This window comes from Xiphophorus couchianus, chromosome 8, assembly GCF_001444195.1.
Source record: "Xiphophorus couchianus chromosome 8, X_couchianus-1.0, whole genome shotgun sequence".
NCBI lineage: Eukaryota > Metazoa > Chordata > Actinopteri > Cyprinodontiformes > Poeciliidae > Xiphophorus > Xiphophorus couchianus.
The window spans coordinates 10,845,991-10,872,881 of NC_040235.1; the positions used below are offsets into that span (position 1 = coordinate 10,845,991).

The 26,891-nt window shown below is 35.7% G+C and overlaps 1 protein-coding gene across 2 annotated transcripts in view; it reads left to right on the forward strand.

The window, feature by feature from the left end:
• Positions 1-253: 253 nt before the first annotated feature.
• sfswap (splicing factor SWAP) overlaps positions 254-26,891 on the forward strand; it is a 60,309-nt gene continuing 33,671 nt past the window's right edge. The window contains exons 1-13 of one of the 2 annotated variants that reach the window (XM_028025167.1): positions 254-633; positions 2,185-2,348; positions 6,220-6,351; positions 9,259-9,335; positions 12,582-12,807; positions 13,054-13,154; positions 15,062-15,200; positions 16,944-17,199; positions 17,390-17,542; positions 17,661-17,754; positions 23,622-23,688; positions 26,374-26,477; positions 26,614-26,743. In XM_028025167.1, the coding sequence (XP_027880968.1) occupies positions 434-633; positions 2,185-2,348; positions 6,220-6,351; positions 9,259-9,335; positions 12,582-12,807; positions 13,054-13,154; positions 15,062-15,200; positions 16,944-17,199; positions 17,390-17,542; positions 17,661-17,754; positions 23,622-23,688; positions 26,374-26,477; positions 26,614-26,743 (1,843 nt within the window). In that variant the 5' untranslated portion in view covers positions 254-433. Of the gene's footprint in view, positions 1,842-2,184; positions 2,349-6,219; positions 6,352-9,258; positions 9,336-12,581; positions 12,808-13,053; positions 13,155-15,061; positions 15,201-16,943; positions 17,200-17,389; positions 17,543-17,660; positions 17,755-23,621; positions 23,689-26,373; positions 26,478-26,613; positions 26,744-26,891 lie in introns of both variants that reach the window. The other variant, XM_028025168.1, reaches the window with a different exon arrangement.

The following is a 26,891-nucleotide window of genomic DNA, read 5'->3' on the forward strand; positions in this document are numbered from 1 at the left end:
TACACCTCCTGGCTTTCCATGCCCCGTTCAGTCAGCTGGAAGAACGCAACAAGAACAATTATTTAAGGCAGATTCGACATAGAATGGGAATTCAAAATGGAAAACAAACACAAGCGTAATACAAATGAACCCCTTTTCGTAAAAAAATAATGCAACTAAAAATATTCAACAATTACATGCATTTGTTGTAAATACATTTTTCTGAAATATTGCTCTAAGTATGACGCTTCAGCCGAAAGTGCTGTCGGGTTTAATAAAGTTATGATACTCCCTTCCCAATATGGCGACACGCAGAGTGCAATTTGTGCTAATCGTTGCTAGTTGCTAAACCATTTTGACTATATATGAGATATTTAGATTCCAGGAAGTCATTGTCGTGTGACTATTGTTATACTGTTCCCTTTAGCAAAACTAGTTTTCCAGTGACTTCGAGATGTTTCGCCGCGGAGCCGTAAAGAAGGACCCCAACAACAAACCTGTAAAGAAGGACGTGAGCGACAGCGATAAATACGCCGACCTCTTGGTTTTTGGTTATGCCTGCAAACTGTTCCGAGACGACGAAAAGGCTCTTTACCACGAGCATGGAAAACATCTAATCCCATGGATGGGGGACAAGAGCATCATGATTGATAGGTCGGTTGAACAAACGTAGACTGAAACATTATGCTAACTGTTTCTGCTAATCGTTAGCCTGTTTCAAATTTCAAGGGACTACTCCAGAGTTTATGTTGCAGAAGCCTGACAAGACCCGAAACAAACGCCGAATCCTTTATTTCTGTCTGCTAACTTATCTTTAGATGTGTTAAACTGAAAAATGCTAGATGTAGTTTATACAACAACATGCTAATATGCAAAGGCCATCAGTCCTTGCTAACTTTAGCCACAACAGAATAACTACACCTCAGTCAACATATTTAATTTGTCAGATAAAACTGCTATAGTACGAAAATTTAACGATGTCAAAAATGGATGAATAAGATTTATTTTTAGTATATTTGTTTTCTAGATTCTAAAATCAACATTTGTCTATGATTTCACATTTCTTTTAAAGCATATGTATTTTAGACCTCCACTTTCAGTATTTGAAACCAAATGCCATTATTATTCATATTTATTATGTTGAACTAGAACAGATTTCTACCTCTCATAGATTTTGTAGCTGATTACTGACTCACATATACTCAAAAAATCTTAACTTTGAATCTTATTCACAGATTTTTAGTGTCTAACTGGCTGATCAGTAATCAGAGCTGATCCAGGATGATGTATGACAATCCCTACCACCAGAACCTTTCTTGGTGCATCTCTGTCTAGAACAAATAGGACTATTCTGGTCAGCTTTGCATACTGGCATGTTATATGAATTTCCTCTGGAAACCTCTGATTGCTAAATAAATATCATGATATTCACTCTGTCAAATTGTTTCTTCCCTTTCAACTGCTTTGACTTGCAAGTGATCAATTTGACATTTTAGTTTGTTGATGGCATCATCCCAGAGAATATTCTAACTCAGAATAAGTTCCTCTGGTCAAAATGATTCAAAACTTTGCATCAGCGCTGTTTTCTTGTTAAATTGTGCATCTTATTGCTATTGCTATGTATTTACTTGAATCATCTTGGTCTGCAGTGGTCCAGCCTTTGTTGCGTTTATACACGATTTGTATGTGTGTCTTTATCACATAATCAAGTTTTTCCCCAGCAAGTTAGGCTTAGGGGGTCGTTCCAAACCCTGATTGTCAACAACAGCACCCCATTTCTTTGCCTTCATGAAGAAACTACATCAGAGAGATGCCATAGAGGGACCCTGGAATATATCCTCCATTTGGGTTCTTACGGATAGGTATTTATGTGCTCGGGTTTGTGTGAATGTAACTTTCTTTGCAGATTTAGAAGTAATGATGAGTGTTACAGGGGGGATTTGAACCCTGTAAGGTAAGAGGCGAGTTGCTTTGTTTGTCTTCTTTTTCTTTTTTTGTATTTCTTGTTTTTGTTTGAATCTAGGTTTGCTTATAAAACAAAATCTGAACTGTAATCATTCTTAATCTTAGGAATTTTAAGACAAGAATATATGTAGTTAAAAAAAAATCAGCATCAAAATATCTTGGTAAGTAGGTCTAGGTTTTTGTTTAAAATGTTTATTTGTTTAAACTTCTTTCACTCTAATCCTGTTTATCATTCAACAGATATGATGGGCGGGGTCACTTACATGACCTTTCAGAGTATGACAGTGGGTCATGGAATACATCCTACCAGCTGTCAGAGGAAGAGGCCAGGATTGAGGCGCTGTGTGATGAAGAGCGATACCTGGCTTTGCACACCGACCTTCTGGAAGAAGAGGCAAGACAAGGTATGCAAGATGCTTTTTTCTGGCATTCAGCTGTAAATTCAAATATGCAACATAAAAAAGTTAAATAATCGTTGAGACTGATTATGTTTCTAATGGCATACCTTTATGAAAGGAGTGGGGAGAATGGCATCCCTTTCTCCCCATAATCATTGTTATTACAGCAAGGACTGCATTTGTTTTGCTGTGATTTGCCTATGTTTGTCAAACAATTTACACTAGGACACATTAGTAATGTGAACTCTTGCTTTAGAGTTCACACTACATTATACACTTGTCTCTATACATTGCTTTATAGAGACGAGTCAGGACTGCAGAGTAGGTTTTATAAAGACAAAATCTGAATCTGGGGCCAGCTCCTCTTCAGTTTAGTTAATTCTTTTTGGGGGTGGGGGAGTCTAGGTTTTTCCTGCAGTTGGGTATAATACAAAGTGCCTTTTTGAGGGTTAAAAACAGAAATTCTGTCATAAAACCACTGTATTGTAGGCACACAAATGCCTTTAATGCCTACACATACTGTTTATGTGTTAAGGTTGGACTTGCATGCAGATTCCCACAGCAATAAACAGCCAACTTTGATGCTGTAATCCATCCATCTTAAATGAATTGCGACCAGCTTCTCCTTAGGAACATTGCAAAGTCAAAGATTTACACAAACGGTTGCCTACAGTTAGAAGAAAACAGCATATGTATCATACTGAATTATTTACAAGCCCTAGCTTTTGCATTTACTTGTCATTATGCCTTGTCAAGAGTGCTAGGATGTCATTTTGTATGGAGAAAGGGAAATAGGCACCAGACACCGTTAACAGAATATTTTCCATATTTGAACTTTAAACCCCCCCCCCAAAAAAAAAACAAGGAAAATTTTGAAGCCTGTCCGTCACTTTGACAGATTGTAATTCACACACCTGACTAGTGTAAATGCGCAGACACTTTCAACTTCATGCATAGGATACATCGTGGAGGCAAATAAAATCAATTATTACAAAAAAATAAAATATTTCTGAATATTATCTCTGACACTGACAAATACATCTTGCTGACCATTAACTGAAGAGTTATGCACAGGGTGCTTTAGAGAGCAGCTTGATTGCGCTCCAGAACACATTCAAAACTTTGGCTGAAGTAGTGTGTGAAAGCTTACAGTATACAAAGAAGAAAAAAACTAAAGAGAATGCTGTATTTTGTTAATTTATTTATAGCCTAAATAGAGGACTAGGTAGTTTATCTTGTTGAGGAAAGAAGGAAAGTAAGGAGCGGAAATTAATTAGGCTCTAACGACCTTATTTTGAATGCAGTGCGTTGCACAACTAAATGCGCACACAGCTCCCTGCTCATCATCCCAAAATATTTACACTTAGTTTGCCCTGTGCTTTGCAACAGCTTCCGACTCAATCATTAACCCTTCTGCACTTAGCACTCAGGAGGACCGCAGCAGCTGTCACGGTCGGACAGCTGGGAGGCAAAACCACACAAAAAACCCTTATCAAAGCGCATGCCTGGACCGATCACAGGGTTAAAAGCTTGCAGGTCCAATTGAGAAATTGTGAAAAAAACGGGAGAGGTTGCACTTCTTACTCAAATGTTGGATTAAAGCAGTAACATCATAATTAAAATAATATGTTGGGTTTAATTCAACCTCAGACTTCTGATTAATTAGCGCAAATTTCTGCTCTGAATGACGTTATGAGGCTGCGCGTTCAGACCCTAGCAGGTGAAGTGCTCATAATTTAAGTGGAGTTGTTTAATTTCATGTATTATATGTAGTCATTGGGGCCACAGTCTGTGGTTTTTGTCACTGCAGATAAAAAGTTAGACGTGTTCATCCGCTGTATGTGTGATATAATATGGATTCACGGTTCGGCTTGCTGAATATTAGCTAAACCGCATAAAAATTAAATCCAACTGAATAGCGTATGTCAATATCATTTAAAAATTGACGGTTAAAAGTAAAATTGACAGATTTATTCTGACGCTGTCAGTCAAAAGCAGGAACAACATAAAAGTCTAGCATGACCTCTGATGGGCACATAAAGTTAGTCCTGCCAATAACTGTTTTCTATGCACCTTTGTTCTTCAGTGTTTAAAGTGGACCATCTCTGTCTCAGTCTTAATAGCTAATGCTTAAATCCATTTTGACTTTAGGATGTCTAGGACACTTGCATCTCAGACGCTTTACATCATAGTTATGCTGATTATTTTGGTGACAAAGTACTTTTTGTGAATGACAGACTTAATGACTGCCATTGAATTAATACATAGGTGTTTTAAGTGAAATATGGTGTCCTGTGCCCAAACTGACAGCAAAGAATGAGACAGCTAATGGTTTGAGTTACGCACACTCCTTGCAGAAGGTTCATTGTGCAGACTGTTCTGCCCTTGAATTTGGAGGCTTGACCCCATTCGCTCTGTCTATTACCCATCTGACCAGTAAAAGGGCAACAGGAGAAGTATTGATAGATGTCATGAATTTTAACAGAAAAGTTTCTCCTCTTAAAGTTTCAAAGAGCCTCCTCTATGAATGTATTTGTGAAAAAAAACAACAAGAAACTAATGTCATTTTAAAAGGCAGTTTTTGTTGGCCACATTCAAATCAAAGCAATTTTTGAGTTTTATTTCCAACGTAATGCAAGAATTTTACCTTAATGAAACACTCCACATCAGAACCAAGAAGCTGTTTTCAGACCAGCGATAAACAAAACCAGGAGAGATTTGTTTGTGTGGGAAAGGCAATCTGACCCAACAGCAGGTTGCACTCTGCAAGTCTGAACTAAACGGCTACAGCTGCAGGGTACAATTTTTATCCTGGGATGTGAGTGAAATCAATATTTGCTTGCAGCTTGCTGAACTGGTCAGGTTTAGGCTGCTAATGTAATATACTGCCAGCTTTATTTTCAGCAGTCTGGATGTTGGCCTTGTGTTTACTTTCTTGTTTTCGTCTGAAATGTGTCTTTGCACTGAATCCTGCTGTTTCCCCCGGTGCTTTTTGTAGTCCATTCTGATCCTGTTCTTTTTTTCTGTGAATGTAAACAAAATATTTAAGTGAACAAACCACTAAACATACTTGTAGCTAAATAAACATGAAGTATTTATATATATTTTTTGATACTGCAAATAAGGTTATGTCTTACTTTGACTAGCTTTCCTTTAAACTGTCATTCCAGACCTGTCTTTCCAAAGGCTTTATTATTCTGAAACAATGAATTTTAGTCATCTGCCCATATTTTTGACTTATTTTACCCATTTTTCTTTCAGACTAGCCTGTCAGAGTGATAGGAGACACAATGTGCATGTCATATTTATTTGCCCATAAGCAATATTAAAAATAGACATCCTGATGGATGAAGTATATTTTCCTCTTTGTCTTGACAATTTCCATTGTACATTTGGGATGGGTGATATGGACTTAAAATTCATGACATTATTTTGTGGCATTTGAATAATGCCACAAAATAATCATGAAAAGTTATGATTAAAATTTATTTAAAGCTTCATCACAGACATTTTTTGGCCACAGGTCTGTCAGTGCATACAGTGAGAGCACATTCAACACAGATTATGTTATTGAAATTGAATATCTCACTATGTGAACGGGCTACTTTGGTACACCAATTAGAATAATGGACGTAGTTGTGCCACTAAGTAGAATACAAATCATATTTTCCTGTCAGGAGACAGTTACAATTATGTATCAAATATGTAACAACAGACATCTTTATAAAAGTTACCTATTGCAATTTTAACAAGCAGCAGTTTGCGCTTGTTAAAATATTGACCTGGTAACTTATTGAATATGTTACAAAGTCTCAATTAGTTCTCTTTATTTTATGTGAAAATGCAATTTTTCTGTATGTATGTCTCCGTTTTATAGAGGAAGAATACAAACGATTAAGTGAGGCCCTGGCTGATGAAGGCACTTACACTGCAGTGGCCTTTAAATACAGCGCTGACTACTACGATCCCTCACAGCCTACAGAAGAAGAGGATGCTAAAAAGGAACATGGTGAGAACTTGTTACAGGTCTATTATTCTTACAATAGATGCACTCATCTGCTTTTCACTGATAGATACTGATTACGTTCTGATCAAAGCAGTTAATTCCTGTTTTTTGAAGAACTATAACCCATGCAACCTTCTGTGTAAATGTGTTCATTTTAGAAGATTTTCCTCATTTATGCATATGTTTCTAACCTTAATTTGGATCTTACTGCACAGACACATGGAAGAACATGCCATTTGTTTATCTATCTGCAGATATAACACTTGTGAGTTTTCATTTTTGGAACAGGGAGAAAATTTAAATTTTTAACTCATGTAGCTCTACTGTAAGTATAGATGAAAACTATATTTACTTGTGGCAATAACACAAAGTACAAACGTTGTCAGAATCAAAAGAAAGTAAGTGGAAGGAGAATATAAAATTTCTTTTTCTTCTGTTAATGTTTTTGCTGTGGGAGCTCTTCTGTTTGTTTGTTTTTTTCTTATTCAAGTAACGTTAAAAGTACAATTAAAATACCGGGTTTGATCAATATTCTGCACTATAAAAACTGAAACAAAGCCAGCTGACAAAATACATAATATAGCAGATAAAAATAGGAATTGTCTCAAGAATGACAAATAACTCACGAAGCCCTAAGTATTGCAAAACAGAGAGAAATAAACGTCTTGTGTTAATGCTTTAAAACCTTAATCATTTAATGGTTTTATTTATTAAATCTCTTTATTGCAAGTATTTACATACAAAGAGTTACATAAACAATCAACAGCCATTCCAGGAACACTTAGAAAAAGGTTCAGGGTATGGAATTAATTTACTGTATATATAGGACATACTGTGATATTATATATAACTATTGGTGAAAAATGGGAAGAGCGTTTTCCCAATCATTCCATAATGGGTCGTTTTGTAGCAGGAAACAGTAAGTCATGCTCTAATACTTCGGTGTGTTTAATGATGGTAATAAAGAGAAGAGGTACAGGGCTGTTCTTTATAGCTAGTGTTTGGTAATGGCTTTCTTAGTTGCCGCCAGCATGACCTTTAAAAGCAGTGCATCATCCTTACTTAAATCTTCAGAGGTATGCAGAAATATATTATATAAGCATATTGGAATGTTACAGGAGAAGCTGTGATTTCTGCAACGACTGAGGCTACATCCTTTCTGAAGGTCTAGATTTTAGGACAGATCCAGTAGATGTGGGAATGATCAATCATTGGCTGTTTAAATCCTCTACAGAGTTACATCCTGTTTGTTTTTCATTTCTGCTTTTTATAAAAAAAAAAAAAACATCTTTTGTTTTCCCCCAGCAGATTTGAGACTATCTTTTGAACCCGTTCATTTCTGTTCAAAATTGCTCTGGGATTTTTGGATAATTTGAGTTCATTTTTGCCAGCAAACATGAAAGCATTTTAGTATATTCAGAAAACATTGCACTTCAACCGGATCCAAGCACATGACCTCTTACTGCCTCAGTCAGCTTTACTGACCATGTAGCACTTTGTTGGTGATCAATAAATCTTAAAATCTATTTTGTAATAAGCATGAAAATAAAGTAGAATTCTCTTTTGAGCCATCTGACTGACTCTGTGCTTCATTAGGTTGGAAATAAAAAGTTCACATGTCCAATTAAATGAAGAACAGAAACAAGCTGATGGCGGGAAAATTAATATGCCTTTAAAATAACTTGCATCACAAGACCCAATGGCCTAAAATTGAAATTAAACTTCACAAAGTTTGGGGAAAAAAAGTAGTCTCTGGTGCACTCCTCCAATTTACATATTTGATGTAGTGGCTGCTGGAGGCATTTCCAATAGGCTGACAGGTAAGTAGTGATGCTTTATATTCTCTTCGAGGAACATTTGTTGAACAGTGGTATTAAAAGGTCTGCTGAAAATGCCAATATTTGAATTTGCCTTTTGGGAAAGGCCTGTGTGGTTTAGGTGGCTGAGTTGAAGCACATCACTGGCATTATCGAAAATGCTGATTTATTAAAATAAGCACAGACCCTTCCCACAACAGTACCCTCAAAGAAGTAGTTGACGGAAACAGATGCAGACAATATAATATTATAAATAAGATCATTAGCCCTATTTTATGTCCCTGAGTGAAAGCCAAACACGCCAGAAGGTTAATATCGGTGTAATTTATCTGCTCTATGTCAAAATACAACTAATGGATTACTTCAGGCATCGCTGAAAATTCTTACTCCATTACTTGGCAGTCATTTCATAACACTCTACTTGATTTAATTTCCTTTAAAAGTTAAGATCTTTATTGGATGATTTGCTTTAAATCTGTTTGCTTTGTCTCTACTGTCTCAGTTGAGTTCCCTCTTCAATAGAAGAGGGAACAACAAAACCATAATAATCTAACTAAAATTTTTTGACAACTGTTTTTTCATGTTGGTTTTCATAGTCACTAAATTTGATCAGAGATGTGACATGAGATGGAATGAATAGTAGTCAGCCTTGTCAAAAGCTAATTTAAAGATTGTACCCATGGGTCATTACACGTGTCCAGGCAAATGAAATCCCTTGGTCTGGCAGAATGTTTGAGTTCTTTTTACAGCTCATTGTGGCTTTGTATTAAATTAAAAAGCCCCTTTATCATTCTGCAAACTCCCTGCAGTACTAAATGAAAAATTTAATCTCGTCTCTGTCTGACCTCTATGTTGTTATCAAGATGAAGGTAAAGGCTAGGGTGGTATTTCACTATGATATATTCCTGAAGTGAAGAGAATGATGGAAGGAATGTGTCTTATTAAATTTTTAGATTTTTCTGAAATTCTGTGTTCTCTTTTTCCTTGTTCAAACCTTGTTGAAATCTTGTATCAGATTTTTATTTTGTTTCAAAGGATAAATAAGGATTCTCAATGTTTTTGTTCCATTTTCTTTTCACACACACATACACAGAGGAAGCAGAGCCTGAGGAAAGTGAAGAACCATTTGTTGCCCCCCCAGGACTTGCTATCCCACCAGATGTGGAGCTGGTGAGTGCAAATATATCTGCTGCCTCGTGGCTAGTGTATCCTATTGTAGTTATATATATATATATATATATATATATACACATACATACACACACACACACAGTATTTATGAAGTCTCTGTTTCTTTTAAGGTGAGGTTCTATAACACACAAAATTCTTGCTTTACTGTGTTCTTCAGTTTTACAACCATGGCTATTTTGTTATTATATGAATGTTTCTAATTGAAGTGAATTGACAATGAACTTGAAGCCACTTGGGATTTTGTAAATAGAAGACATTTACCTGTACAGTGAGAGCAGAGTAATTGTGAGTAGTGACAGTTTATTTAAAATCCATTTTACCTGTGCATTTCTACAATTTGGAGTCCATGACTTTTTAAGTATAACCGCTATGAAACAATCAGAGATTAATGCTGTATTCATCTGATTTTAGAGTTTCTGATTTACATTAATAATTCGGACCTTGCAGTGGAAAGACCTACAATAAATCTGCCTTGGTAGATTTAAAGTGAAGGATGAGAAGCATTCAGGAATCCATGGTCAAAACAATGTGGAATGGTGGTCAGTGGCCAGAAATCAAAAATGGCCGAGCTGTCTTTTTGTAAATCTTTGCAAGAAAGAAAAAAATAACAACAAACTATTTTAGGCCATTACAGTAAAAAACATGTCTTATAGCCTTCCTGCAATCAGTGGTCATTAATTATTAATATTTGGAGCAGCGGCAGTGTCACACCTTGTGTGTGAGTGAACAGTCAAAGTAAACTGTCTTTTGCTGTTATTTTGAATCAAATACAAAATGATGATAGCCTTAACATTTTACACTGGCTGAAGGATTTTATATTACTGATTAAATAGCTGTGTTGTAAAATAGCTCACTTTAAACGTTGATATCTGAGTTATAAGGTCCAGAGCAAGAATGTTGTGGCCAACAAGACCTGATGGTACTTTCTGTTTTGTGATTGGGGAAAAAAAGAAATTGGCCTTTTGATGTTTCGCCTAGTTACAGGTTATCACAGGTTAGGGGAAAGCAAGTTGAAAGTCATCCAATTTTCAGCATTTGCAATTTAATGATGCAGCTCTAATTTGTTCATAAAATTTATGGCCCGTATGTTGCTGAGAATGTAAATAGCCTGTTTTAACTGGCAGAAAAAAATAAAGGTTCCTAAAATTCAAATATTTGTTGTTTTACATAAATGGAATAATGTAGTTTTATTACTATCTTAAAAAACGAGAAAAGCAGGAACCTGATTTATATTTATATAAAATTTTTCCAGCAGATTCTGCCATATATAATACTTTGGTAAAGGTAACTACTGGAAAGCTTGGCGTATGAAATAGGACATTTTTATATCAGTGTAGGTTGCCTAAAGCAGAATACAACTTCATGTTGACGTAACGTCTAAAATGGAAACAGTTGTACATAATTCTAAAATATTTAAACTGGTGTTTGTTCATTCTATCTGGTGTCTACAGATGGAACCCCAGTGACTCCCACTTTCTTATGCATGAGAGGAAAGAAAACAACCTAATTGTTGTCATGGGGTGCGTGCATATTCAACAGCCCAATATCCAGTTCAGGCAATAAAGCTTCAGTGGAAATAAATTGCCTTCATACGGGTCATTCTAATTGCATTTCACTGGTACACATTTCTCATATTGAATGTTATAAACAAAACTTTCTTTAAACATGTTACATTCACTACCTTGACTGAAACCATATGCAACCCCACATAGAAAGTATTATTTTAGTGTTTTCAGATTTATTTTTGTGAAGCATGTCAAACTTTCTACCTAATTTCTGTTACTTTGCAAGACCTAATATTTTCATCTGTAACATTTAAATCTCCTTTCTGTGTGTTATCCAGCTTTATCCAGCATTCTTATTTTAGTTTTTCTAAATAAATACCTTTGCACATAACAAATTTTTCTCAGTTTATATTTCACTTTTGTTTATAATAGTTTCATTAATTATAGTCATGAACAAATCCTCTATTAATTATTTTTGCCTTTTTTATTGATTTCCACAATGTTTGCATTGCACTTTGTATCTACTGATCGTCATTCTGATCTCCATTTAAGCAGTTGAATTTTGCAATTGTGACCTCTGATCAAACCAAAATAACTTTCTGTAATATATATGATCTGTACCACCCATAAAACTGCATTTACTTAAAGTAGCTTGAAACAGTCACAGATTAGTCAGTGTATACAAAATGTCTCAGACAGCTGTGAAATGACATGATTGAAACAAAATGTCCTCATCCACACTACTCCATTGTAGGACCCAAAAAAGTGAAATAATTTAGATCCATCATGAAGAAAAACAATAAATTGTTTCCAAACTCCAGAAACTAAATTGTTTCTTTTATCTCTTTTCCACTATTGATCCAGTGAGATCTGCAACAATTATCAGTATCAAAGACCCATACTCCACATATCTGACATCAGTGCACTATTCGTGTTTGTCCAGCTTAAAAAAGACTCCTAACATAATTTTAAAGAACATTAAACATCACCTACATAGTTATTGCAATAAACCCCCCAACAAAATACTGTGACTAACTTTTTCTGTCCATATCACTCTTCCCTACTGCGAAAGGACCAGCACATCTCTGGTGCAAAAATAGTTTTTCTTTGTTTTATTTTTTTTCATTATTCTATTGGATGTAAGCTGTAAACATAAAAGTACATTTTCTACACCCTTTTCCCTCAATTGCACATTTAAAAAGGGTTCTTGTATTGGTGTACAATTGGTTTTGGTTTTTGCAGGAAGCTGGGACCCGTTTTAGTCAATTTCATGACTAATATTTATATTGACTTTTATCTTGATGGGATGTGTATTCCATTAGAAATACCCACACTTCTACCAACTCTCTTGGTAATTGCTGTAATTAATCACTGAACGCATACATTGTGCAAAATAATACACGAATAGTGGACCATCTCTCATTCCACTGATTTTTATCCTGAATGTTCTTTTATAATTAATATCACAATTGACTTACAGCTCTTGGCATGAAAATGTTTCGGACATCAAATGCCTTGTGTCCTTGGGCGAAAAGGCAGTTGTTACTGTATGCTGCATCTTAATGCTTGCTAATTCATACTTGTACAACTGATGCTCAGCTTTTACACATTTTCTTACACCTGAGTTATTTTAGTACTTGTGCAATTAATTTTTATTCTTATTGTGCAAGTGAGAAGATTGTTACTGCATTTATGCTAATTCGTTTTTCCCTTCCTCCAGCCGGCAACCATCAAGACTCATAACATCATCGAGAGGACGGCCAACTTTGTGTGTCAGCAGGGGGCTCAGTTTGAGATCGTGCTGAAAGCTAAGCAGGCCCGGAACTCCCAGTTTGACTTTCTCCGGTTTGACCACTATCTGAACCCATATTATAAACACATCTTGCGGGCCATGAAGGAAGGTCGATACAACCTTGTCTCTTCTAACAAGCAGGACCAGTCGCAGGGTGAGTTTCACAAATCCTTTACTGAATCCGCAGCTATGGAACTTTATTTTTGTTTTTTGTGTGATCCAGGAAAACGATTCAATGATTCAAAAGCATCATTAAAGGGATAAGGTTAATGACGTTCATGCCCACAATACCTGTTTCCGTAGTACTTTAGCATATTCAGTCCCAACACTATCTGCATTAATATTTGAAATGTGTGTATTCATTCAGTAAAAATCATTGCAGTATTTCTTTTCTTGCCAGACTCAAATTCAGAAGATTCTGATGATGATGGAGATGGAAGCTATCTTCATCCCAGTCTTTTTGCTCCTAAAAAATGTTCTCGCCTAGAGGAACTGACAAAGGTAATTTCAGAATACAGATACTTCATTGTCTGGCTGATTTCATTGAATTTTTTTATTGTATATTCCAGGCCCTTTTTTCTTTGCATTTTTAGAAACCCTTTTTCCTTGAAATTCTGAGATATGAGTGTCCTCAGCATCTTGAAGCAGATGCTATAAAATTTTTAAAAACAAGTACATTAAACAAAATAAACGGAATTTGTCTTGTTGAAACTTCACATGCAGAAATGGGAGTTTTATTTGTTGGCAGGCACTTTTGTCCCCTGCTATTTCTCTATAGCCGTAGTTTCATCATATTTTGTTGTATTTGGACTGATTTTACTACATTCTTCAGTGACTTGATGTGTCATGTTGGGAAAGGGTGGAGAAGCTTTAAATTTTTAATGTTCTGTATGCCAACAACAATGATAAACTGTCTATTAATATAGTTTTATTTTATACAAAAGTAACATCACAGAGTTTAAGATTATATTTTTTTTATTGAATAGTGACTTTAAGCTACTGTTTAAGAAAATCTTTTGAAAGTTATGTGCATCCTCATCACTGTTCCTTAGTATCCTATAATTACTGCCTGTGTACTGATGAGACTAATGTGTAATTGTCTTGCATTTCCCTGTTATCAAACTGTTAGATTCTTGTTAGTGCTTTTATGTGATTTGTCATGAAACGTGTTGATCTCTATGCAGCAGCAGTGAAAGCATATCTTATTTTTTTATGAGGACATAATCAGATTCTTTTACAAAAAGTTGAAGAACACTCATTTCTTATAAGGAGGGATTTTTTTTTCACATTTTCTAATTGGGATTCATTGTCCCATAATTTGTGGCTTTATTTTCTAAATTCTTCAGAACTTTGACATTTAACTGAGGAAGACACTGCAAGAAAATGCAGTCTAATTATGTTGTCATCATCTCTGGTTTTAGAGATCTTTAAAGACTTGGTATAAACTTTTTTATTGTTACAGTAAAATGTTTTCATCTAGTGATAATCCTAAGTGTTATATAGGAGTGCACTGATAGAGAAATTTGGGTCGATATTAAAATTTGGTGTTAGTGCTGCTGTTATGACCGACAACCAATATTTACCTACAGTTTTGACAGTGTGTAAAATTGACCACTAATTCTTTGCTTCAGTTAAACAGTCTGCAACCCAAAACACAAACAGAAACAAAGTGGAAATGAACATTTGTTGTTCATTTTGGCCCAGTTGTCCATCCATCCATTTTCTGTACACCCTTGTCCCTTAGAGAGGTTGGGAGGGGTGCTGGTGCCTATTTCCAGCTAACTTTCCAGGCGAGAGGTGGGATACACCCCGGGCAGGTCGCCAGTCTGTCGCAGGGCAACACAGAAACAGACAGGACAAACAACCATGCACACACACTCATACCTAAGGAGAATTTAGAGAGACAAATTAACCTAACAGTCATGTGGGAGGAAGCACAGTTGTACTTGGACAAATTTATTGCAAAAATGACTTGCATCAGCTGATACCGAAGTCAATGTTGTTGTTCAGGCTTCTGAGTGGCTTGCACCCTGCGGTGAAACCTTTGTATTGACTTTCATGCAGTTTTCTCTTTATGGTATACTTAAATATTGACCTCCTGGACAGTGTTGTTGACTTGCTTGGCTGTTGTGAAGGGGCTTTTCTTCACCATGGAAATTATTCTGCAGTCATCCATTTCTATTGTTGTTCGTGCCCTCAAATGAAAGCTGAGAGTATACACATTATGTCCATGTCTGTTATATAACTATAATTGAAACATGTTTCAGTAAACAGATGAACTAAGTTTCAGTGTCCAAATATGTATAAACCTAACTGAGTCTGAAAAAGTGTTGAATTTTTGAAATGGAAAAAAAAAAGTACTTAAAATGGCATATAAAATTTTCCTTAATGGTCTTGTTGTTCTGCAGCCTCTTAAGGTTATGGACCCAGATCATCCCCTGGCAGCAATTGTACTAAAAGCTCAAAAGGAAAGAAATGGCACAGCAGCTGCAGTCACCGCTCCTGAGGAACCTGCACCCACTCCACCAGTCCAGTACTCAGCTGACCGTGAGTACATGTACAGAGAAAACTGAATCAGTTCTATTGCATCTCTCAGACTGCTGGTCAAGTCAGAGTTAAATGTATATGTAAAAATTTAATTTGCGATAATGTTGAAGAGACCAAATTGTCTATTGTGCAGTATTGTATTAGTAGTGGGATTTTACAGCTTTTCCAAAATTCTTTATATTCTTGTTTACCTGCATCAGTAATAAGAACTAAACGCATGTGCTGATATTAATCTGATGTGCTAAAAACAAATGTGGCTAAGTGATTGATCCTGTATTCTAAAACCTGGTTTGCAAGATGCCAGAAAAAGCACAAGTGTGACCAGATTTTTCTTTGTTTGTGTAATAAACCTCACATCACTGCCCCTCCCTCATCTGTAAAGGACTGCACTTTTCAGTTGCTCACAAGAAGATATGTATTATAATAGATGCATGTCCTATATTTTTGTCTTGGGTCTATGTATTCAAATAACACCAGTACCAGTAATAACACCAATATTTAAATAGCAAGTAAATATTTGTGAATACATCATGCTGCTGCATTTGTAGATTTTCAGACCATGGAAATCTCATACCCTTCCTTATTGGTGTTTTATTTTTTTAAATAGTATTTACTACTTTCCTATATGTATGGATATCTACAATTCAATTTAGACCTCCTTTCACAAACATCAGCTCTTAATCTTGTGCTGCATGACAAGTGTGTAAATCGGAGTCCCTGCTTTGACTTTTTATTTTCCAAACTATAAAATATAGTGTCATTAACGTCAGCCAGCTCAGTGAGTAATGTGCTAATATCACACTGTCTCTATATTGACATTGACCATTTATTTTATCCCTGTCTCTGCATTTCTAGTCTTTCTTTTAACAATAAAAGATCTTTCAGATTAAAAAACTTCTGACAACTAAGACGACCTTTTTATATACAGGTCACATGCGCATTTTTATCACCTCCTTCTGATAGAGTTGTAGGATCACAAGGGTTGTTGTTTTTAATATCGGTTTCATCTGTATGTACAGGACACTGATGTCTTTTTAAACCTTTGGGTTTGTGTTTGTTTTCTCAACTTGAATCATCAGTGAAAGAACTTCTAGAGGCATTGGTGTTGCCCTGTCTTTCATTTTCACTTTCCTTGGAAAAGTCATTTTAACACAGCAAATGAGCCAAATAAAATGTGGCATTTGTGTTATTTATAGTACATTTCCATTTCCACCTCCATCAGCGGGTGACTTTTCCTTGACTGATCCATGCTCTTTAGCAAGGTTAAAATGCAAAGCCTGCATAATTCAAGAGGCTGAAATGATTCCGTACAGTGTCAAATTAATGTTTTAAGCTCATCATGCATCCATTATCATGACATCAGCGTCTGACATAAAAACACCCCAAAATCACAGCCTAAAGCAGATATTTAAATTATTGATGCCAGTCTCAACAAAAACTGATAATTATTTTCCACTTAAAGCTATTATTTGGTTGTTTGGACAAGAAAATTAGTTGCACAATATTGTTCCTGTTCAAAAGCATAACTGTGTTTGTATTCATCAAAGCATCTCTATTGAATGAGCTGAACTGTTTGTCCTTTAAATGGAACATTTAGGTTATTTCTAAGCTCTATTACAGTGATTTGTAAAAATGTTTAACTTGACATGAAACGTTTGACGTATCTGCATTCAGTCCCCTGTGTACTCCAATACATCTAAATAAAGACACTGTATTTATAATAGTTTCTTCCTTTGTCTGCAGCTGTCTACTACGGTTATTACATGCTTCCAGATGGCTCATACTGCTTAGCTGCACCTCCACCTGGTGTAGATGCAAATTCATACTACAACAATATGACTTCAGCTGTCGTTTCGGCCCCTGCTTCCTCTGAGCCTTCGTCCCACAGTGAGAACACTTCAACACCTGCTGTAACTGTCACTGTGGCACCGCAAGCTGCAGCTCCCCCACAGGTTTCCACCCCAGCTACTACTGCTGCTGTGAACATACCCGAAATCAGGTATCAACTTGATGAATATATATATTTTTTGTCTAACATTTGAATAGAATTGAAAAATGCTTTCTTAGAAAATGAAAAAGACACTATCAAATTGATATGTAAAATAACTTTTTATGTGCATACTGGCGTGTATCTGCCGTGTTGCCCGTTGATGACTTGCTTTGCATTTCCACATTTTCCCCCAATATAGCTCCAAAGTTGAAGCTCCAGTTTCCACACCAGCGATGCCAGCCATCATTCCCCCACCACCCGACATCCAGCCAGTCATAGACAAGCTGGCTGAGTATGTTGCGAGGAACGGACTGAAGTTCGAAGCTAGCGTCCGTGCTAAGAACGATCCCCGGTAATTGTTTTCATGATGCACAAATCTGTTGTGTAATCAAATTGAAATAAATAAAAAATTGTCACTCCAGTACTTTTTCATCATCTTTAAGCTTAACTTGTGCTTCTGTCTTTTGTAGGTTTGATTTTCTGCAGTCGTGGCATCAGTACAACGCCTATTATGAGTTTAAGAAGAATTACTTCTTGCAAAAGGAAGGAAAAGCTCTATCAGAGGTATGAAACTAAAGATTCTTATATACATATTAACCTAATGCCTAAAAGAAGAGAATTAAGGTTTCCTTGTCATTACCTTTTTTAATCTGTTTGTGTCTTTAGTGTTAGTCTTTTGTCTGTAGGTTTAGGACAGATGTTTAAAAAGCTAGCTAATCACTCACTTCATCGGGAAACTTTAGCTATGTAATATTAAATAAGATGATATCATAATAGTTAATAATGACAGTATTGACAGTTTGTTTTTAGCAGCTGCAATGCAAAACATAGATACCTGAATAAATGTTGTCAGCTGTTGATCCTGCTGATCTTGAATACAAAGGATGTTCTGGATTAACATAAAATTTGCTTTACAATGCTGGTAATGGGCAAGTTCAGGTTTGTTTTTCCAGTGCAGCCCAGAGAATTCCCATGTAGTTGTTGCACTCAGTTTGTAAACATCTTTATATAGTAAAAATGTGACTGATGTTAATCATGTGAAGCCATGTTTTGACAGTACAACCAGAACATTTTCAGATTCCATAGAATGATGTGAATTACATCTGCTGACACATAAAGCATCTCTTTTTTTATTCTACTGGATGAATCTGGCTGCTTAAAAAATGTTATAAAACTATTAGGTTAAATTCAGCCACTATCAGCTCTACGTACCCTCTTAATTTTTTTAATTCCATGTATTTAGAAGTAATTCTCATTATTATCTGGAGCACAATGTTCATATTCAGCCATCGGTTTAGCTTTAGCGATCCTGGGAGAGAAATTATTGCTAGGTCTGAATGAAAAAACTGAACTATTAATATGAGCAGTTTTTATATCAGAAGGCCTCTGAGATTGAGAAAAGGTTGTGTCATTCAGTGCACTTGGTCAACCTAGAAATTAGTTGCTTTACGTTCCAAATATTCTTGGATCTGACATGCTGGAGTTGGAGACTTCCTGATTCATAATATTTAAATGAGGAAAAGACAAAATACTGTGACAATGGAAAATATTATGTGCCAGGGATATTGTCAAAAGTTGCATTGAGTACAGATTGATAATCATTTCAAAGTCATCTATATTGAGGATGAAGGTTTTTCCACTATGATAACCGAGCCAGCAGAATCTGCTTTGTGCGTGGAATCTGCTTAATTTGAGTCCTGGGCACTTTTCACATGTTTTTGCACACATTGTTGGTGCAAAAATAACCTCCCCACTAAGCAGCCACGTCTTCACCTTTGGAATTTCATAGACTGACAGAACTTAAAAATAGCAAGTTGCAGAATCAGCTGTGTTGATGTTTGGTGTTGTGCGTTTTGCTTTGCCAGCTCTCTTGTTTCTGTACACATCTGCCATTCTGCTGTTCACACATGCTGCTGTTGCTGACGTGCAACAGAAACAAAAAAAAACTGCTTTGCAATCGCAAAATGCGACCCTCTGAGAAGACTGTACAATGAAGCAAACATATAATTGCTAAGTGACCTTTTCCTCTACTAACCAGCTCTGAAAAGTTAAGCGGTGTAGACCCGACTGGTACAAAGAGGTTTTATTTAGTTTCTCAAATCATGGCAGCTGTTTTGAGTGAAAACTCTGGAAACTCATCACCTTATATTTCTGTAGCAGCTGTGGTTGTGACAGTGTAGGTATGCTTCTTATTCTCAGGCATTGAGACAATACATGCGTTACATATCACAAATGTGAAATGAAACATCGAGGACAAATATGATTTCTTAACATAAAGCTTCTTGTTTTGGTCAAACAAATGAATTGACCAGGTCTCTTGTTGCTGAGATGCCTGGTCAAGTTGACAACTGCTATTTTGTCAGTGTAGATACAGGTGCAGATCTAGAGGGAAAAGCAATAAAAAATGGGTACCTATAAGGTCATCAACGTAAGTGAATTATATGCTCTCCAACCTCTTCGTTGAACAGAGCAATGATAGCTGCACAATGTCCCATTTTATTCTCCAGCTGCAACCACTCCAAAGCCAACCTACCAATTTGAAGCACTCCTTGACTAAGACGGATCTCATGAATCAGGAGTGGGAGGAACAAATCTGGCATTCAGCATCTTAAATGACATTTTCTACATGTAATACATGCATCTAAATTTTACCTGGTGTCGATGTTACTCACCTTCTGCACACCTATCGTTCAGCTTGTTTCCTTTATGCATTATTCACAAAATATTTATAAAATTTCTCATTCTCCACCAAGTTTTCCATGCATCAATCAATCAGATTGGTCATTATCAATCAATCAATCAAATTTTATTTGTATAGCACATTTCAGCAGCAAGACATTTCAAAGTGCTTTACATCATTACAAACACAGAATCACAATGCAATATAGAATCAATCATTAAGTCAAGTTACATCAATAAATTTGTAATTGATTACATTTCAAATACAATTCTAAACATTATCAATCCATTTATACACTGTTGTATGTACTATTTATTCATCTGTCATGAAACATATCTACTTACATGGAGTTCTCAAGTAATTAGTTGATAAAAATTTGACTTTCTCAAATGGACTCTTTCTCTCTACATCTTCAGAAAAGTAAGCTTGGTTTGTGTGCATAAGTTGGATTTCTAAACACCTGAAGAAGTCCTACACAGTCTGGCTGGTTGTAATTTCCCCAAAAAGCTCGAGTTCAATTAATGGGTCACTTAACTGTCCCAATAATTAAGTGTTCTTTGACTTATTAAAATTAATAAGTGCTTTGACCTATATTAAATAAAACTAGGCAGTTTCAAACATGGTTATCCATGTTTGGTTAGTCTGAGCACAACGTCTGGTTTCTCCATTTCTTCTTCAACACACTATTACACACAACTCTGCTCATTAACATTGAAGAAATATTTTTTGTCACACCGACATTTAAATAAAAATCATCCTACTACTGCTTTTTAAAAAAAAAAAAAACTTTTACTTGCATTTCTAGAAGACATAGAATCTTGGCAGATGACAATATTTTCTGGAGCAAGTGCATTCCTTCGAGGTTTCACATGCACTGAGAAGTGATAAAGCTTAGAAATTTTTATCATCAAATTTAAAGAACATTAATTCAGCATTTTATGAGACGCATTTAAGTTTAATTAACTTCGGAGTTATTGCATTTGAGACAATCTCAGTCTATGGTAGATTTAATGTGATGTCGCCTATCAGTGAAGTGTGTCCAAGAATTTTTTTGTGCATTTCTCAATGCTACCCTGATATAAAGGTTCAACAAAGTTTTTGTTTTTATTTTTACTTTAGCATAAATTAATCAGGAATGAGAAAATGTGTTGAAACTCTGAATTCAACTATTTTCATTTTGTGGTCAGGATCTGTAGAATATTTCTGCAATTTCATTGCAGACATTTCTGCTTTCTGTCAGTACCGATATTCTATCTTATAGTTTACAAAAGGCAAGGACCTCACAACTAAAGAAAGCTAACAGGTGTGAAAGGTTACCCTCTGATCTGTTTGAGATCATTTTTATTTTTTCAATCAAGTCTTCCTGGGATGTTTTAATCTGTCTTTCCTCCCACTTATTCAACTCTGAGCTTTGATATTTGAGTTCTCTAAAGAGGTCATCTTCTGGGGTCATTCTGATTTTGTTCAGTGACTTTAAAAGTATAGATCACTCACAATCTAATATTCCTCTCAAATGTTTTTTAAACCTTTTGAAATGTATCTGATGAGGCTACATCTTTCCCTTTCATTTGACCTTCATCACCCCTCGTCCCATCAATTCTTCCCACGTATTATATAATAGCCAGATGTTTAAGCTGAGTGTATTAGATTCTATAGGGAAACATGGAAAGCTTTTTTTGAGAATAATTAGGCAAGCAGGTGTATAAATGAGAGTCATGGGAAGAAAAATGCAGCCTTGACATTATAAGAAAGATCAGAATATAAACATGGCTATTTGGATAACTATGTGGATTGTTTATTAAAAATGACATGCCATTAGTTTGCTACATTACATTATCAATGAATATAAACTGTAGATGTAAGGAATATTCTGCCACAACCTCATTTATCAACCTTTGGGTTTTTGACAAATGCTGAAATCGCAACATGTTTTAAAATAATCATTTTTTTAAATTATTTTTTGTAAGCCTAACTTCATGCTTCTCATTTTAAAAAATGGACCCTATCAGAACATGCTACAACAGGAAATTAAAGAAGTAAATGTCACTAATGAGTTAAACCTAGCTTTCAATAAGTCAGAATTTGACTCCTAGATCCTGATTGGGTGGAAACTGTTTGTCATTAATTTGTTTGGTGATTTCATTAACTGAGGAGGACAGAATGGCAACATAAACAACCTTGAAGCATAATCTAGAACAGTGGTTCTCAAACTTTTTTCAGTGATGTACCCCCTTAAAAATATATTTTTAGTCAAGTACCCCCTGACACGGGCAAAACATTTTTAGAATAAAAAAGAGGTACAGTGCTGTAAAATCACTGTCTGATTTATTAAAGCCAAACAACTTATATCAGTGAACCTGACAAATACATCCATATTGCAAACATTGCATGGTTAAACAAAAAAGAAAAACAGAAGACGGTGACCACCAGGAAGGTATAAAACCAGTCAAAACTGAAATATGCAAAACGCTGCTAATTTATATTGGTCTCTGTAATGGTACAAAATTAAATATATACATAAATAATAATTCAGTGCATGAACACACATTTATATTTTATCGAACTTTTTACAAACTAATTTTTCCCAAGACTTATTATGAGGAGCCTACTGATTTTTTAAAGATATTTTGAAAAGCTTCACGTACCCCCTGCAGTACCTCCACGTACCCCCAGGGGTACGCGTACCCCCATTTGAGAACCACTGATCTAGAAGTTACAGATGGTTTTATACTACATGTCATGGGTGAACTAGGTTTTTTTTCATCTGCTGGAATAGCAAAGACCCCCAAACATCCTTCCATGCCAACCAAGGAGTGGCTGAAGAAGCACAACATTGGGGTCATACACTGGCCAAGCAAAGCTGCAATTCTCACTCCTACGGAAAGTATGCCAAGTAGTTGGCATGAAACTTTAATTTCTTTAAAGCATTGGGTTAAAATCCTGATGATGAACAACAACAAACACCTTACCCCTGTGCTAACATAAGTTTCCCTGCACATTCAAGGTCATTTTTTGCTGAGTGATAAAATACTTATTTATTGAGCAAAGTGAAGATCAAAATATAACTTTTATCAAATGTTTTTAGAGTGATGTCTGGTTGATTATCTTGTCTTCCGCCATTTAGAGTAAATTACCATAAAAAATATTGTGCTTCTTATTTCCTTTTATGTGGACAAACTTTACCCTACTTTTGCATTTTTCCAAATATTGCATATCTTTAATAGTGCCCAGCTTCTGTTACAGAAATATTGTAGAACAGAGAATTTACCCAGGAGTCTCCTTTCATGTTTTCCACATCAGCTTTTTTTTTCTGCAAAATTTTAACCTCAAATTTAGATTCGCCCCCTGTATAAAGATAATTACAATGATTAAATAAAATGGCTGTAATTTTAGTGTACCAATGAAAAGAAATGACCTTTTGTAACATTTCAGCGTCATCCATTTGTGGTACTGCACAAGGCGGATGCGTTGCAAACACTTGTATGTGTTAAATAGCTTTCCTAACTAACTTTTTCACACACTGCTGGTGCATACCTAACAGTGCATTATGTAACAAATGAACGTATTCAGGTTCTACTGAAGTCTCATTTTCAGCACCATCTGCCTCTTGTCAAAGTTTTGCTGTTTTTGTGGATTCATCACAGAAAAAAAGCAATAAGTTTTGATGGATGTCCTACATTTTACTGATCTGCATTTTAATAGTTTAAACTGATCTCATTTGAATTATCGCTTTTGCTTCCTTTTCATGTAGAGTCTGACAACAAACGAAGATAAGCTTCAATCAGACGACTCAGCTAATGACGCCAAGCTCACAAAAGGTAACTTATTATTGCAAAACATACAAATAGGTCATTTTGAAATGTATTAGTATTTAAACGTTTTTCACAATTTTACCTCTTGCAGCTACAAACTTTAATGTGTTCTATTCGGGAATAGACCAATATAAAGTAGTTCTTAAAATTGTGACGTGGAAGGAAACGGTTCCAATGTCTTGAAAAAGTGCATGTTTGTATGTGTTATGCCCCCTTCAAAGATTTGTTAAACAAAGCAGTGAAACAGCAGAACTATGAATAAAATGGAACACACCAGACAGGTCACAGATGAAGTTGTGGGGGAGTTTAAAGACAAGTGTTTGTTTTTTTTTTAATAATTATATTTATTGGTTTTCAATGTTTTGACAAATAAACAAATACAATACAAGAACAAGAGAACAATCCAGCTCTTATAGTTACATACCTGTATATATACATATACATACACATACACACATATACATACATACACACCAAAGAGAAAAGAAGGGAGGGAAAAAGAAAAAGGGAATAAAAAAACAACAAAAAAAAGACAATGAAAGACAAATGGTCTACACCAGAACATTTCAGATGTTTACAATTTGGTCCTCCTCAAATTACGAATCCTCTCCAAAGAAGCACAGAAGTTTCAAATCCTACATAAGAAATAAAAGTTTCCCAAACTTTATGAAAGTTATCTTCTTTATCGTGCAGTTTGCTCGTTAAATTGTCCAGAGATATATAGTCCAGTACTATATTTAGCCATTGTGATTTACTTGGAACTCTGTCAGAAATCCAATTCAGTACCACACATTGTCTTGCACAAAAAGTAAGCATTCTGTAGAGTTGACGCTGACATTTACCAGTAATGCCGGCGTCAGTTATTTAAAGACAAGTTAAGATGTATAGCAATATTCAAAGTGTTCAAATAAGCTCTGTTCAATCCCTCATTTGACATCTACTTAAGCTACCAGAGAAGCAGAGCATTAATTGGAGAATATACCATATTTTACTCTGGAGTGGCTACAGAGATCTTCGTCTTAGTTAAGAGAATCTGTTAAGTCAGCTATCAGTTATCTACTTTACAAATCAGGCCTTTGCAGAATAGTGGGAAGAAGGAAGTGAATAGTCTCTTTCAGAGAGTCCTTTCTTTCTCAGATCTATGCATGTTTATCCACGCCACTTGATAAACTGACCGAAGATGAGGCTTTGAAGTTGTCTGCCAATATTACGCCCCTCATCCATCTCAGGATGGTACTCATAACCCTAGAACTGTGAGGGACAATATGCCAAAGTAGTTTGACATGGTACAAAAACATCTGGAGCATCTGTTTAGTCTACAAGTGAGAACAGAACAGAGTGTCATATTATCCCCTTAGTCCATTTGATCTGAGAATTATGTTGATTAGCACAAACCAATGTAGATAATATTATGCAGATAATAGAGCTTAGTGCTGTGTGTGGCATTTCCTCCTAAGGGTAGTGCCAACACGTAGGTGAATGCTGCATGTTGTGAGCCACATCCTTTGGTTCTGCAATTTCAGCTCCATGATGTGAAACATCAAACTGATTCACAATGGGGGTTTCATCATTCCCCAAAAAATCCTGCCATGGCAACCAAAGAGTGACTAAAAAGCACAACATTAGTCATACACTGGCCAAGTACCCTGGTAATTGATGGCAGCACAGCATCATTGGGATTCTTTTCTCCACTAGTTAGACTAGGGAAAGCTAAATATATATGAATATTGGTAAGAAATGTAAACATTATTTGTTATTTTTATTTTATTTCAACATTATACAGTACTTCAAGTTGGTGTAGCACACTAAATCCCAATTAAATGTATTGAAATTTGTAGTCAAAGTGTGGTGAAATAAAAACAAGTGCAAAGAAACAAATTTGCAAGGCATAGTATATGTTATGCACTTCAGTTGAGATTTTTTTTATGACTGTCCTTCTAAATAAGATGGAAAGTCCTTGAGCAAATGTGTGCATAATTGCCCCTGAGCATTTAGTTACTTTAATGTGTGTCTGTCTATGAGCTTTATATTGTCATTTTTGTACAGGCACCCATGAGTGTAGTTGTGTTTATGTTGACAATTTCATTCGATGATATCGGGCCACAAATGTCTATGCAAAGATTAGACTGCTTACCTCTGTGCTGGTGGGAGCCATAAACATGCACAGGCTCTGTATGGAAATGAGGCATCCATGCAGACTGATTATTGGGATGCCACTGATCATGGACCAGGCTGGGGAAAACTAATATTAAGACAGAAAATAGCCCAAGTAACCTATACAGCCCTTCACTATAAGGATCTTGGTCCTATATTAAAGATATTGCTTCGGGGAATAAGGCACATAGTCTTCTTTCAACTCTGCTAGAGAAAATTTATTTGGTAATGAAATAGAAATACATTGTATCCTACTGCTTCAACTGCCTGTTTTCCTGGCTGTTTATGATTGGCTATTTTTTTTATTTCTTATTAAAAAAAGTCCCAGTTCTCTTTTCTCCTTCTGTCATTTGGCCCTCCTTTCTCTCTTCCTCTTTCACCTAATCTCTTTCTTCTTCAGTTTTTTAACCTACCTTTCCTTTGTTCCAATTTACTAAAGAAACCAAAATAGGCTTGGATGATCATGTCTGCCCTCTTTCGAACCCTCCTTTGGTCTTTTTTTAAAATCGCTTAACCTTTGTCTTTGTGCTTTCACAGCCTCTTTTGCCCCCATCTCTTTTGCCATCAAGCCAAAGGAAAATGACCTGCTTCCCTTGGAGAAGAACAGAGTTCGACTGGACGATGATTCAGACGAGGACAAGGTCAGTTTTTAATTTGTCTTTTATATAACATCCACAGTCATGTGTAGATGTTGTGTTTTTTAATATTAAAGTAAGCACCTTCCTCAGAATACAGTTTTAACACATTTGACGGTGATTGTTGTTTTTTTGCTGGTAGTTTTTGGAAGAGGAGGGGCTTGATGCTGTGATAAGTGGAGCTATAGTGGTTGAAAAAGAGCCTCCTCCTGTGATTACATCTGAAGAGAAGAAACCTGTTCTAACATTAGAAGAGCTGGAAGCAAAACAAGGTAAATACAAAAAACAAATTAGACTGACAATCTTGAGCTCTGTTTTATTTCCACATTACTTATTACGCAGATACAATCTGTTGACTGACTGGACCTTGAACTGTAATCTTATAAGGACTTTCAAGATGTCGAACTGGCTTATTTTAAC